The following is a 15,184-nucleotide window of genomic DNA, read 5'->3' on the forward strand; positions in this document are numbered from 1 at the left end:
TGTTACATGGCACAGGCAGCACAAAACATATTCCAGTTATGTCATACATACATTTATAAGCACACCCCCATAAAGCCTTATGGGGTACACGGTCACAGTGTTCACCCTTTGATCAGCTGCACCTCTTCCCAGCAGCTTTCCCAGAACTGCTCCCTGTCTCTCACCAGCCTGGGGGAAAACACCCCCCTTCTCTGTCAGTTGGGTCATTTCTATTCGGACAAACTACCACCTGGCAATTTCCTGGTCTCAACTCCCCTGCTGTTACAGGGGTTGGAACTGCATCTTGATGTAAAAAGAGACAGAGTTACTTTCCAAAAACTTCTCAGAAATAGCATCCTGAAAAATTGGGACCTGGATTGGGGTACCCTCTGCCACCCCTTTCTCTGTCCCTCAGAAGTCAGCTGTGTGACTGCTCCCCTCCAGGAGGAGAGTTGCACGGTTCCTTCTCAAAACCTGGGTCACAGGCTGAGTGCCTGGGTACACAGATGCTGACCCAGCCATCCTCCTAGTGTCCTGGGCATCCTGCCCCAAGTGACTAGTGAGGAGACATTCCTGTACCCCGACTATTCCTTCCCCAGTTTCCTCCTCTGGGCCCCCTCCTTCAGCTGCAGAACTCTGCCAGCTAACAACTGGGACAGTTTCCTTAATCAATGGACAACATCTCTCCTGGCCCTGAGGGCATGTTGCCTTCTGCTGGAAAGGAGCTAGTCTCAGCCCCTCCCATACTTGGAAGCACCCTGCTTCTCTGTGCTAGGAGTCACAGGAATCCTCACCCACCTCAGTGGTTTCTGAGATTCCCTGCCCCTTCTCTGGGCTCTCCTCTGGGACATTTCACTCTGTTCCCTACAGCCGGGTTTGTCTCTGGTTCAGCTACAACCTGAACAGTTCTCTCCCTGGCAGGCATTACACCCCTCATCCCTTCCTGATGTGGCGTTGCCTCCAGCTGCAGTGTAGGAGTTGGTCTCAACCACCCTCCCACCTGGAAGCATGTGGCTTTCCCCCAGCTGCAGAAGAATCAAGGAGACTCTCTCCCATTGTCTCAGCAGTTCCTAAGACTTTACCCTTTCCCTCAGGGGGTCCCAGCCTAAAATTCCCTCCTGCTGCAGGCAAATGCTTTAACCTGAGCTAGACGGAAAAAATCATTGACCCAGGAGGAGGTCAAATAGGAGGTGTTCCATTACCCCCCCAGTCAAAACACTTTACAAACCACATGGATTTTAGCTAGTGGTATGAGGAATCTGCTTTCACCCACCCCCACAACCACTGCCATTTGGCCAGGCAACATACTGGCCTTTGGACCACACTCTGCTTAACCAGAGAGACTTGGGGCAGAGAGATGCAGGGGCCCAGATATTACCTACCAGCAATTTAGACAGCCTTAACATGCTCCATATCAGATTCTGCAGAGGCTAACCTCACAGAAGCAATGTGATAGGTTTCAATTGCTTGGGGGAATTCTGTGTTGAGGACAGCAGAACTAAGGAACTATTGTTTGCCTGCTTCCTCCTAGCACAGGGCATTTATTCCTCAGGTGATCAGTGGAATTACACTGATAGCACCTTCTGGGCTCTAGGGTCCCAGCCCCCTTCTCTCTTCCCAGGGTCGAAATGGGATCCTCCCTTCCCCCCAGTTTTAAACCCCTCTTTCTGTGGCCTGCCCTCAATAGATGCCTGATTCTGTTTGAAGGCATCAGCTAAAAAAAGCTCTTACATCCACAGACTTGACATCTTTGTCCCATAGACACTACTTCACATCAGCCTTACATTGCACCACAAACACACACTACAGACACACTCACCCCAGGGGTCATGTCCTTGCTCCTGCTTCACCTGGAGAACCCCCTCACAGAACTCAGGTGAGCTGCTCCTGTTCTCTAGCTCCTCTGCCTGCTTAGGAACAGGCTTTTTGAAGCCTTGTTCTCCCTGAGGAGCCCCACCCCCTGGCTAGGGGTTGATAGGTGCTAAAGGGCTTGGCCATTAAAGCCTCCTTAAGCAGCTCTCAAGTTCCTAGCAGGTCTCTAGGCTTAGCACAGGGTCCCTCAAAGGAACAGACAACACTGTATACTTCAGTTAAGTAGCAAGCACACACCAGACAAGCTACAGACCATAGGTGCTGACTCTGTGGAGGAGCTAGAGAACAGGAGCTGCTAATGGGAGTTTCGCAAGGGTTTCTCCAGGTGAAGGAGGAGCAACTGGGGTCAGTTTGGTTTCTGTAGTGGGTGTTTGTGGTTTGCTTACTTGCTCGACTAAAGTCTAGAGTGTGGTCTGTCTGTCTGATGGACCTTGTGCTCAGCTTGGGCCCTGCTAGGCATGGCTGAGAGCTTCTTAAGGAGGCTTTGATGGCCAAGTTCTTTAGCACTTAACCAGGGGGTGGGGGCTACTCAGGGAGAACCAGTATTTAAAACCTGGCTTGTAAGCCACCAGGGGAGCTAGGGAACAGGAGAGTTTTGAGAGAGATGGGGGGTGGGGGAGAACAGATATACTTCATTAATGTTCCTTAAACTTAAGGCAATAAAAAAACCCTGATAAAAATAAAACAAACAAGAAAGGAAAGAGCTGCAGAAGTAAAGAGACTGCAGGCAGAAGTCCAGCACCAGAGTGGGGGCTATCCAGTTTATTGCACTGAATGCAGCATGCAGGATTAGCTGGTAGGTGACGTGTGTGAACTCGGGTGCAAGGAGCTCCTGGCGCTCAGAGACCATGTACGGGCTTCGGAGACCAGGGTGGCTGAACTGGAGGAGCTAAGGGAGACAGAGGCACATTGATGCGACTCTCTGGGACACAGTTGAATGGTCCTACTCCCATTCTGACAGCCTAGGCACTCTTGGAGTTATGAATAAGTTTTGAAGGCAAGGTCAGAATTTTACCAGCAGCAACTGGCCCACAAAATGCTGCCTTAGGAGACTGATAGCACACTCATGCGTAGAAATACTCATTTTACAAGTGCAATTATCTTTTTTCCCCTCAGCCCTGGCCTCCCGCCTGTCGATAATGAACAATTAGTGAAGGGTAGAGGTAGGGTAGGCGTATGGGTATTTGTGTAATCAGATGTATATATTTGTCATATTTGAATAAAAGTGTCTATATTTAGAGAGAATCTTCTTTTTCATGTATCTCCTTTATTTATCAACTGATTTTCACATTTGAAATGGAGTCAGGTTTTTTTTTTTTGTTTTTGTTTTTTAAGAGACTCCTCATAGTGCGAGGCCCCAACCTGTAGCTTAGTTAGTATATGCCTTAATCCAATGATTCTCAAACTTCTGTACTGGTGACCCCTTTCACATAGCAAGCCTCTGAGTGCGACCCCCCCCCTTATAAATTAAAAACACTTTAATATATTTAACACCCTTATAAATGCTGGAGGCAAAGTGGGGTTTGGGGTGGAGGCTGACAGCGCATGACCCCCATGTAATTACCTCGCAACCCCCAGTTTGAAAGCCCCCACCTTAATCCAACCCTCACCCCTGCGCTATACAGTAGCCCCAATGCTCTTTTCTGCTCTCACATAACTATCTCAAACATAGTCAGTCATACATAAGGTACTTACAGTTTCTTGCAATAGCAGTCCTGTTCCTTGTGTTACCGCTGCACAAACACCCTACCCAGACCTGTCTCCCTACTCCAGTGCTCAACTCAGGCAAACAAGAATTAAGAGGTAAGCTGTGCAGGGACATCATATTGAGGAGCCCCACCAGCTGGTAAGGCTTGTTGGGTGCTAAAGAGCTTGGCCACCAAAGCCTCATTAAAAAGCTCTCAACTTGCCTGGCAGACCACTAGGCTCAGCACAAGTTCCCTCCAAGGATCTTTCAGTCAAGCAGCAACCACACTACACCACACACAACAAACTTACCCCAAGGGTCACAGAGTTTCTCCTTCACCTGGTTAACGGCCTCATAAAACTCACATTATCCACTCCTGTTCCCTAGCTTCTCTCATCCCTTAGGAGAGGGCTTTTTAAAGCCTTGTTCTCCCTGAATAGCCCCACCCACTGGTTAGGGGTTGATGGGTGGTAAAGGGCTTGGGGATTAAAGCCTCCTTATGCAGCTCTCCACTTGCATAGCAGGCTGCTAGCCTCAGCACAAGGTCCCTCAAACAGACCACACTATATACTTCAATCAAGTAGTAAGCACACCACAAATACACTAGAGACAACAGGCTCACCCCAAAGGTCATCTAGTTGTTTCTCCTTCACCTGGAGAATTCCCTCATAAAACTCTCCTGTTCTCTAGCTCCGCTGGTCTTTTAGGAGCAGGCTTTTTAAAGCCTTGTTCTTCCTGAGGAGCCCACCCCCTGTTAAAGGATTGATAGATGCTAAAGACCTTGGTCATCAAAGCCTCCTTAACCACCTCTGCACTTGAATACGGCAAGCCTCAGCACAGGATCCCTTAATCAAACAGAGCACACTATATACTTCACTCAAGCAGCAAGCACATCACAGATGCAAACACACACCACAGACAACAAGTTGTAAGAGGGAGAATGAGAAATCCTTTTATCATCAGAGACAAACCAAGTGATCTCAGCTATGATACTTTTCCCCCTCCCCCCCCCCCCAAAGTGGCTATAAGCTAACTCTGTAAGGAAATGGGCTATAAACTTCATTTTAAAAAATGATCCTTTTACCTGGATAAATTCCCCAGATCAGGAGTCATTGGGTGCGTGGCAGATTTAGTAGGCCACAGGGGCTGGTTTGGGATTGCACAGAACTAGGGTTACCATAAATCCGGATTTTCCCGGACATGTCCGTCTTTTCCCGGACATGTCCGGCTTTTTGGGCCTCAAATCCCCGTCCGGGAGGAAATCCCAAAAAGCCGGACATGTCCAGGAAAATAAGGAGGGAGGGGCCGGCGGTGCAGGGCCGGGGCCAGCGGTGCAGGGCTGGGGGCCAGGCCAGGGCCCCCCGCCCCAGCCCCAGCTTACCTGCTGCGTGCCTGCTTCAGGCTTCCCGCGAATCAATTGTTCACAGGAAGCAGCGGAGTTGTGGCGGGGCCGGGAAGGGGCGGGGAAGGGAGCGGAGTTGGGGTGGGGCCGGGGGCCCATGCAGTGTCCTCTTTTTGGACACTGAAAATATGGTAACCCTACTGTCATAACAAGCTACGCTAATTTCTACTCCCTTAAAGAAATGGAAAGAATTCCTGTTTGTCACGTAGGAGCTGACATAGTGGACAGGATCAGAGCCATGATCTATCAGCTTTAAAATATAAGCAATGGAGAACTAAAACCAGAGTACCTGCCCCTGACCATTTCAGAGCATGTTTTGGAACAAAATGTATACTTCTCTCACCCAAATATAAAAGGGGCAAGAAAAGTGGGATGGGTGAGGAAGAAGAGAGTTAATGCAGGGCTCCCGAAGGACAGCCTCTGAAGTCCTAGAATGCTTCCCTCTGATTCATCATGTATTCGACCCAGAGAAGAGCCTTGTGATTTGAGCAGGCCAGAGCCTGAGTCATGTGCTCCTCTTGCCGTGAGTGCCCTGAGGCTACTGTATCAGGGAGGCAAATATTATGGCTTACATGCTTCATTGTTTTCTTCGAAAAGTATGTAAATTTCTATGCAAATAAATGCAAGTGTCTGATTCAGAGAAAGTTGCTAATGTGACTATCAGTCTTGGTCTAATGGGCTGGGCCCTTGGGGCAGATGCACCAGCCCCATTTACAGGAGAAAGAATTAACTGCGGCTTTGAAGAGCCTAAGAAAAAGTACTCAATGAATGGCTGCATGATCTTTCCTCATTCCCAGCACCCTCCTTTGAGAAGGGGCACAGCTGTGTGTTCACATTCCACACTCTGAGGTCCCACTTGTCCATCCCGGCTACCTTCATGGCTTCATGTCAGGAGGGCTCTGTGGTTTGCAGGCTTTGATTGTTCTGCCATGTTGTGCCTTGTTCTTTTCCTTTCCTCACCTCTGTCTCTATCTTCCCCCCTCTCTGTTCCTCTTTTCTTGTCTCGTTTTTACAGGCTGTTTCCACTCTGTCACTGATTTCTGAACCCTCCCTGGAGCTGCTTTCCAGCCCAACAAATCCAGACTCAATCGACTCTTCTTCCCGTACAGTTCTGCTGCCCCAGTCAAAACCCCATGGGACAGGCCACAGCAGGGACCTACCAGCCCTGCTGCCACCTGCCACCTTGGAAGTCCTTCATATTGAAGAAGAAGGCAGCAGCGCTGCAGTTGCAGCTATTCCAGGACGTTCTGCCACCACTCCACAGCTCCGCTCTGTGGCTCGGATGGGTCAGTCACTTCCAGAGGACTTTGCTATTTCTGCTCCTTTTGGGGATCATGTGCTTTCTTTGAGCTCAGTCAGGCTGAGCCAAAAGTCAAATCCTCCTAGAGAGGTGTCGCAGGCCATGATATCCTCCAAGACGGAATCTCTGTCTGTTCCTTCTAGTGCAGAGGCCCACAGTCAGGGGCTTGATGAGGCAAAAGCCACTGAAAAGAAAGAGCACAGAACTGAGACCAAGCTCACAACTGTTCCTGTTTCTAGCCCTAGCATAACCAGCCGAGTGAAGGGGCAGACACCCAAGGAATCAGCAGAGCAGGCCATTTTCAGGGATAATTCAGCCTTTCCTTCCCAGAAGGATGGAAAAATGGAAGCAGCTTTAGATCAGCTGTGGGCTCTGGAGCTATCTGAGCTTATACCAGAGCTATATTCTGAGAATGACCATGTCTTGCCGTCAGCGTGTGAGCCTCCTATTGTGGCTGTGGACCGGTGGGATGTCTTCCCAGATACTAAAGGCCAGTTGGGTCTTGGAGCAGAACAAGGACAGAAGCAGGATGCTGAAATTGAGCATGAAAGCAGGACAGATGACTCTCCTGATATGGTTAAAAAGAGGCAGAGCAGAGAGAGAACTCCTAGGAAAGGTGGCCCTACTAAGAGCAAGCCAGGAGAAGACCGGGAAAGAGAGCAAGTCAGAAGCTCAACAGTCACTCCAGAAAGGGCTGAAAATGTTTGGAAGGATGAATTGGATCTGCTGTCTGTCTCCAAGCCACCTATTGAGAGGCTTTCTGCATCAGGCCAGGCAGGCATTGAGTGAATGCAGGAGTGGGCAGGTTCTAGCTAGCCGCCTGTGCATGGTGTGAGTGCATATTTGGGCTCTTCCGGAGCAGTCTGATGGCTTACTCCAGACTAACCGCATGCTGGTCTGGGGTGCTTGGAGTCACTGTAATGACAGCTGCATGGCGCAGAGGTCTGAGACCCTTCAATCTAGCAGCTTTGTGGTACCTTTTGCATGTGGATCAGTGATTGGCTGCTTGTGCATCCAAAGAGACCGTAAAGAGCAAAGTCCTGCACACTTCCTCTCTCCTCTCCCCACTTCCTCTTGAGGTTCTATTACTAAAGACAATGTATCTGTTCCCCCCTCCCAGTGGAAAACAGGGTTCAAAGTTAAGTATTCATTAAGGTGATTCCCAAAGTGGGCTTCCAAAGACCTTTCTTATCCCCTCTCCACACTCCCCCGGTTAATCTCTCACGTGTATTGTGCAGTGTTTGCTGGCCTGCCACCTCCTCCCCATGCAGGCGCACACACTACTGCTGAGCTGCCACATCTGCAGGTAAAGCAACAGGTGATTCCTTGAATGCTCCCCACCTTCCCTCGCTGCTCCCATTACAGCCTTTGGTGAAGCTGGGGTGTGGGGTCAGAGCTACCCAAGAGGGCACAGAAGAGAGAGAAAAACGATGCAGAAGGAAAAGGGGGAAAATACCCTGAAAAGAAGAGACAAGAAGGTGTGGGAGGGTGAGAAGGAGACTGTGAAGGAGAGGAGAGAAGAGACCGGAGAGACAGCAACAACTGCATGAGACAGGGAAGGGGAGACAGTTTGGGAACCACTCAGAGGGCATGTCTCTGCCTTTGTAAGCCAGCCAGGAACCTATGAGGTAAAGGGAAGATCTCCGTGGAGGCTCTACCAGCAGCCCAGAAGCATTTTTTTTCCAGTAATCTCTGCTTTATTGGGAGGGTGAGGAGAGCCAAATCTCCACCCCTCAACACTCTGCTGTTCTAGCTCCTGGGGTCTCTGGGTAAGCCACACTTTTGTGTCAGCCTCATTGTAACAAAGGTGCATCTCTGCACCTGCTCCTGTTCTCACTGGCTTCTGCAGACACATTAGCCTCCCCAGAGCAAGTCCTGGTCTGTCCATATACAGGACAGCTGAAGAGCTTTGGGCAGTTGGTTGGATCTTTTGATGACTACCTGTTCTATTTATTCCCTCTGAAGCACCTGGCATTGGCCACTGTTGAAAGACAGGATACTGGACTAGATGGACCTTTGGTCTGACCCAGTATGGCTGTTCTTACGTTCAGAGACTGCAGAAATCCCTGAGGAGCTGTACAGTGCTTGCCTTACAGTCTCTGGGTTTTTTCTTTGCAGTTCATGGCCCAGGGGAAAGCTGGGGGCAGCTCCCCTCCGTCTGCACCCCCAAAACCTGGCAGCCAGTTGGACAGTATGTTGGGAAGCCTCCAGTCTGACCTGAACAAACTGGGAGTAGCTACCGTTGCCAAAGGTGTTTGTGGAGCCTGCAAGAAACCAATTGCTGGACAGATGAGTCTAAGGCAGCATCTTGTTGCTAAGCCTTGGCAACAGCAAGGAGTAACTGGGAGGGCTGTATCATGAGGCTGAAGGGACTGGCGATGCTGAAGAAACTGAAGTACTCTATTTATCCACTGGCCAGGTACGCTGTAAGCTCCTCCAGTGACCTCTACCCTGCCCTTGAGGGACTGCCCTCTCCTGAGATGATAGGTAATTCAGTTTTCATGCTACCCCAGTCCAGGGCTCCCTTGAGTAGTAGAACGTGTAGTTAGTGCCAAACTCTACCTGGTGTGTTGTCACGTGAGTTGCCACAGCAAAGAAGTAGAGTCGTCCCCCATAACTGCTCCATCTTCCCTACAGGTCGTCACAGCCATGGGGAAAACCTGGCACCCAGAGCACTTCGTTTGCACCCATTGCCAGGAGGAAATTGGGTCACGCAACTTTTTTGAACGTGATGGTCAGCCCTACTGTGAGAAGGACTATCATAATCTCTTCTCCCCTCGCTGCTACTACTGCAACGGGCCCATCCTCGACGTGAGTCCCTGAGCCAGCGCGTGTCAGTAGAAGTCTCTCTTGGCCATGCACGCGGGGGTCTGGTGCTGTACTGTCGAGTAGAAAAGCGCCCCCAGGAATCGAGCCATGCCGCGGGGGGGGGGGGGGGGGGAGAGACCCGAGCCGCGCCGCGGGAGGGGGGGGGATCCGGAGCCGACCCGAGCCGCAGGGACCGGGCCGGGCCAGAGCCGCTGGGGCCTGCAGGGACGGGGCCGCGCCTCCCCGGAGCCCTTCTCACGCCCCCACCACCACCCCAGCTTACCTTGTGCTGCTGGCCCGCCCCTGCTTCTTTTCAGGATTCACGGGAGCAGGGGAGGGGGCGGGGCGTTCAGGGGAGGGGAGGAGGGGCCGGGGAAGTGAGCTGGGGGCGGGGTGGAGAGCTGCAGCGCGGGGCCCTCTTGGCGCGGGGCCCAATTCAGCCGAATCGGCTGAATCGTCCTAAAGCCGGCCCTGCCCCCAGGAGTCACGGCCCCGCCCCCAAACGCAGCTTCGGGGAGTGGGGCACGGACAGGGATAAGGGGGGGCACGACCTGAAAAGTGTGGGGACTACTGTCCTAGAGCAAGTGATGTAGAAAATGGGGGGTGTGGGGGTAGAGAGGGACTGTGGTGTTACTTAGTGGATGGGGAGCTAACAGTGATCGCTATTTCCACATGGAGACTACAGGAGGTGTAGCATGTGCTCCTCCTATAGCAGAATAAGGGATACCTCTGGTCTGTGACTGGGGATCCCAGCCACCCTGTTTGCCCCATGGAGTCTGGCTGGGTATTCCCATGAAGGAAGGTCACAAGCTGATGCTGTCTGACTCTGTTTTTCCCTTGTGTCCTTGGCAGGGTTTCATGAGAAGGATGGCAAAGCCTATTGCCGCAAGGATTACTTCGACATGTTCGCTCCGAAGTGTGGGGGCTGCGCCCGGGCCATCCTGGAAAATTACATCTCTGCCTTGAATACCCTATGGCACCCTGAGTGCTTTGTCTGTCGGGTAAGAGAGCCTGTGCTGCCCACTGGCACCTGACCCCTCTCCCAAGTCCCCTAGGTGGTTCCCTCGATCAGAACAAGGGGTCTGTGCCAGCACAGGACAGCCAGCCCAAGAAAATACATAGTGTGATAGTGACCACGCACCCTCTTGCTTCTCTGCCTGTTTCCATTCAATTCTCTAGGGGCTTAATTCCCTCCCCCTGCCCCATAGCCACAGTTATGGGCTTCTGCAGCAGTTCACTGATAAGCACAGAATTTTTCCAGTGGTTTCTTAGTAATAGTGAGCTAAGCTTTCTAAGCACTCCGCCTCAGCACCCTGTGAATAGAAATTCTGGCAGTCTCTTGTGAGCAGCTGACCAGCTTCATCCTTGCCTGGACCTGGCTTCAGGCTCTTCTGCTCAGGAGATGTTGCTGGGCATTCTTCACGCTGCTGCCTGTTAGTGGGGGCAGCAACTTTCGGGCAGATTCTGTCTTTCTGTTGTTAAAGTCAGGCCAATTTCCAGTGTTTGTTTTCGAATGGAGGTGGATGGCTTAGTAGTCTCAGCATCAGGCTCCCAGGAGCCTGCTGCCTTTCAATGCTGCAGGCAACTGGAGTTCCTTGCAGTTCCCTGTGTGAGAACATGCCTGGATATGCACTTACTGTGGCTGCACCCTGCTGGATGCCTGCACGCAGGGCTCAGTTTGCATCTGCCTGTGACTAAGTAGATGTCCAACCATGCGTGCACTTGCGGTAGTGTGTGTGTGTCCCTAGGGAGGAAGGATGGGCTGGACGTTCAAGTACAAAACTAGGACTCAGGACATCTGGCTTCTGTTCTTGACTTTGCTGCTGACCCGTGTGACCCTGGGCAAGTCCCTTAATGGCTCTATACCTCAGTTTCCCCACCTGTAAAATGTGGGGGAGTTCCTCCTAACTTCCCATGACTGTAGTGAAGGTACAGCCATTAATACCTGCCTGGGGCTTAGACAGTGATAACCATTATAGAGAGATGGGTGCCTCTTAAAAAATTGGTCTCTAACAGCTTCTCTTCCTAGACATTAAAAGACCCAGTATCGCTTTTGTAAGGGTATGGACTTGTCCCCCAGGGTCCTTGCCCAAAATTTCTCCCCCTCCACATTTCTCCAGTGGCTGTCACCTTCTGCCTGCCATTGTATTTCAGTGGTGAAGTGACTCTTGTATGTGTATAGTCTGGGATGAGTCAAGAAGGAGGGTGCTGTCCCAGGGAATATGCATAATATCTGGCATTCTAAATGGGTAATTTAAAAAAAACCCTACTGGCCGTCACCTTCTTTTTCACTGATATGAGCGTAAGCAGGACAGATACAGCTAAAGAAATGAAAACCAGCCCATTGTGACAAGGTAAAAGGTGCTCGTGATGCCCTGGAGCATAAGGAATTCTTCCCTGCCTATCACCTGGGTGAGCTGGGGTGGATGGGCTATAAAAGCTGTTATGGTGGCAGCTGTCTCTGTGGATGGGGGTGTTCTCTTCCCTCCCAGCTTATTGGAAGCAGGAGAGGCTCTGGTGTTGCTTATCAAGTGTTCTCAGTAGTTTTGCTCTTGGGTTTGGATTTTCTTTGTGTTAATAAAGCCAGCCTGGAGTAAAGGGACATGAAGTATAGTTGAGGGCTTTATTTTCCCTCCCAGTTGCTGCATCTGCCTGCTTATGCTCAGTAACCCTGTGTCTGCTGGGCACCCATCATCTTTGCAGCAGTACTTCTGCAGCCCCTTTCTGCTGGATGAAGATGATTCACCCTGCCCACTTCCTGCAGGAGGCAGCTAGGGGCATGGCAGGCGAAGGCATGGATTGTGGAGTTGCCTGTGTCCCCAGCTTGCCATATCAATCTGTTCCCTTTTGCTTCCACCTCCTGCAGGAATGTTTCACGCCGTTCATCAACGGCAGCTTCTTTGAGCACGATGGGCAGCCCTACTGTGAGGTGCATTATCACGAACGCCGCGGCTCGCTGTGTTCCGGCTGCCAGAAGCCCATCACGGGACGCTGCATCACCGCCATGGCCAAGAAATTTCACCCAGAACACTTTGTCTGTGCCTTCTGCCTCAAGCAGCTCAACAAAGGAACCTTCAAGGAACAGAATGACAAGCCCTACTGTCAGAACTGCTTCCTCAAACTCTTCTGCTAGACGCATCCTAGCTGGGAACGGAGCATCTTTCTGCCACCTCACTAGGCAGCCGAGTCTCTCTGAGCATTACTGTGATTTAGAAACCTTGCCGGGGGAGGGGGGAGACGGAGAAGGGGGGTGCTAAGTGCTGCTCCAGAAAGATGAGACGGACCATTAAACTGGAAATGCCCATGTTGTGTTTCAGTGGGGAGATGCTGAGCCCCATCATTAAAGTGTTGTATGATTGTTGACAGCCGAGAGGAGCCTGAAGCGCTACCGAGGAGATGCCTTTCTCAAGGAGAGGGCTGGATAAAGCCTTGAGTCAGCTCTCCCTGAGCCAACATGTGACACTTCCAAGCCAAAGGTCCTTGGCTTTGGTGACACTTCTCTCTCGCTGGGGCAGTTAAGCGCTGTGTGACCCAAGCAGTAGCTCTGCTGCTGTACAGCAAGGGCCATGCTCTGAGCTCTGCATTGCCCGGGCTGTGCACGGTCGAGTCCTGGGGCACACGGGATTTACTACGATTACAGCAGCAGCCCCAGAAGCTGTAAAGACCCTGCAGTGGAGTCTTTCCAGTTCAGTAACACTGCAGGGAATTGATGCCACTTATTTTTTAGAAAGGGGAAGTAGGGGGCTACTCTGTTTTTCTAGCTTGTGATTCTCTCCCCCTCCTGAATGGAGTGTCCCATTTTGTGCTGGACACCCCCAACTCCCCAGGAGTGGGTAGGGCAAATGCTCCTAATTCTGCTGCTCCTCGGAGAGGAGGAGGAGACTGGCACCAATTAATTTTAAAAGAAAATGCAGAGAAAGTCCCCGAGGTCTGGTGTATCTGACCCTTGGAGTTTTGCTATGGAACTGAATACTGTATGCTTTGATAAAAACTGTAGATTTCTACACTGAGGTTTGAGTTCAGAACTAATTTACTTTTAATCCTCTTCTACAGAAATTGGTTTTGAAGTGATTTTAAGAAAGCTACTTATATTATATCTCACACTGTGCTGTTCTAGGCAGGGTACCAGTTGTGCTGGTTACTGCATCTGTAACCTCAATGCTTGGGTCTAACAAACCATTAACATGAAGTATTTTCTTTTTACTGGGGGTTGGGAAGGCTCTGGGTTTTGCAGGGGAAGGGAATGTGACTTGTATTGTTTGCTAGCACAAGCAGGTGAGCTGTGAATAGCTCTTTTAATTATCTCAGATCACCTGGAAAGTTTATTTTGTAACCTGCAAACTGCTGTATTTGACTTACCTGCCTTTCTCCAAAGCCCGACTTCCAGGGTAACAAAAAGTGAGTCTTAATTCAGTGCCACATGATGCAGAGATGGAGAACCCAAAGTCCACCTTCATAGTTTTATTCCTCTTCAACCATCAGAAATGAGAGCAGAGGGTTAACTCGGGAAGGGGAGTTCTCCCCTTAGGTGGGAAGGATGGTCCTGGGGTTGAAAAAAAGGGCTGGGAGTCAGGAGATCTGGAATCTGTGCTTGATTCTGCCACAGACTTGCCGTGTAACCTTAGGCCAGTCACTTAGCCATTCTGTGCCTCAGTTTCCCCATCTGCAAAATGGGGCAATATTCCCGCCTTGTAGGATTTTGAGGTTTAGTTCATATTTGTCAAAGGCACTTTCAGATCTTGAGAAGGAGGGTGATGTAGAAGGACAAAGGATTGTGTTAGAAACAACCCTACAGTGTTCTACACTAATGGTGAAAGTGGTTCAGTGAGAAGAAGGTTTTAAAATATGACTCTAGAAGATTCTAGATCTTTGGTTATTAAGGCATGGCACATTGGGGTGGCTACAAAATGTTCAAAATGGAAAAGGCATAGGGAGTTCTGGGATTAACTGTGTAAGAAACAAACCCTCACTTTAACAGAGGGATCCTAGCTTACTATTTTAAATAACCTTAGCTCGATGCTTCACTACCATCCTTGAATAAGTGGAACTGTTTTTCACTGGTTTTCCATACAAATGAGCCTCAGTCTGTGGTTGTGAAAGCAGGGTTTTGTGGAACAAGTGGTAAAACAAAAAGCTACTCCAGTTGGGTAGAGCACAGCTTTTGGGAAGTTCCCAAGGCAAGAAACTGTCTAAATGGTCATTTTGGAGTTGAAATTAGTTTTACTTAAAATTGGGATTTCTGAGCTTCCTGCTGAAACTGACACTTGTTCTGACCCCGCTGGTTGGGAGAACGGTCCTGTGTCCAGTGCACAGGACTGGGAGTGTCTCTGCCACTGCATTTCTGTGTGATACTGAGCGAGTTTATAACCTTCTGTGCCTCCGTTTCCTTATCTGTAAAATGGGGATAATACTTAACCTACCTCACTGGGGTGTTGAGGCTTAATTCATGGATATTTCTGAAGGGCTTTGAGACCCTTGGAAGGAAGGTGCTGTAAAAGGGGAAAATCTTGTTACAGTATCCCAGTGTCAGAGCAAAACCGTTTCATCCCCTTTTAATAATGGTTTAGTAGTCTCCATGACCATTACTGCCTTAGCAAAATGTTGAGAGGTTTCCTGATCAATTGGGATTTAAACTGGTTTGGGGATGGGTCCTATGCTCATTGCTGCCTCCAAATGTTACTTTCCCTCAAGCTGGCTGCTGCCAGTAGGAGGGTCAGAAATACCCATTTTAAATTTCCTAAATTCAAGTACAGTTTAGACTGGAACATTTGAAATGCTGTACAGAGCAAACTGGGGAAAGGGATGTGTTAAGACTGCCCTGCGTGATTAGCAAGCATACTTCACAGATACTGATGGTGCTAAAGTGCAGACCAGCAAGTTGTACTACTGCACTGTTGCAGGTAGTGGGACGTGTCCCAAGGAGTGGTTGGGTAGAGGGGTTAGGCGAGAATGTGCTTTTGGAAGGCTGAGATGGGTAATTCAGGCTTAAACTGGACACAGGAGGCAGGTGTGTACAGTACACAACCACTGAGGAGCTACAAGACTGCATGCAGAGGCCGGGCAGCTGCCCATTCAGAGGCAAGTTAAGCTCTAGCTACACCCCTGTTTCTTTGAAAGGTTTTGTGTTAGGGTTACT

General features: G+C 50.1%; 1 protein-coding gene across 1 annotated transcript; it reads left to right on the top strand.

The window, feature by feature from the left end:
• The first annotated feature begins 8,203 nt into the window (after positions 1–8,203).
• On the top strand, positions 8,204–12,585 carry LOC135978156 (paxillin-like). The gene is made up of 4 exons (XM_065579199.1): positions 8,204–8,550; positions 8,878–9,055; positions 9,901–10,049; positions 11,915–12,585. The coding sequence occupies exons 1-4, from the start codon at positions 8,362–8,364 to the stop codon at positions 12,179–12,181; spliced, it is 783 nt and encodes a 260-aa protein (XP_065435271.1). The 5' UTR covers positions 8,204–8,361; the 3' UTR covers positions 12,182–12,585.
• The last annotated feature ends 2,599 nt before the right edge of the window (positions 12,586–15,184 follow it).

This window comes from Chrysemys picta, unplaced genomic scaffold, assembly GCF_011386835.1.
Source record: "Chrysemys picta bellii isolate R12L10 unplaced genomic scaffold, ASM1138683v2 scaf147, whole genome shotgun sequence".
Lineage (NCBI taxonomy): Eukaryota > Metazoa > Chordata > Testudines > Emydidae > Chrysemys > Chrysemys picta.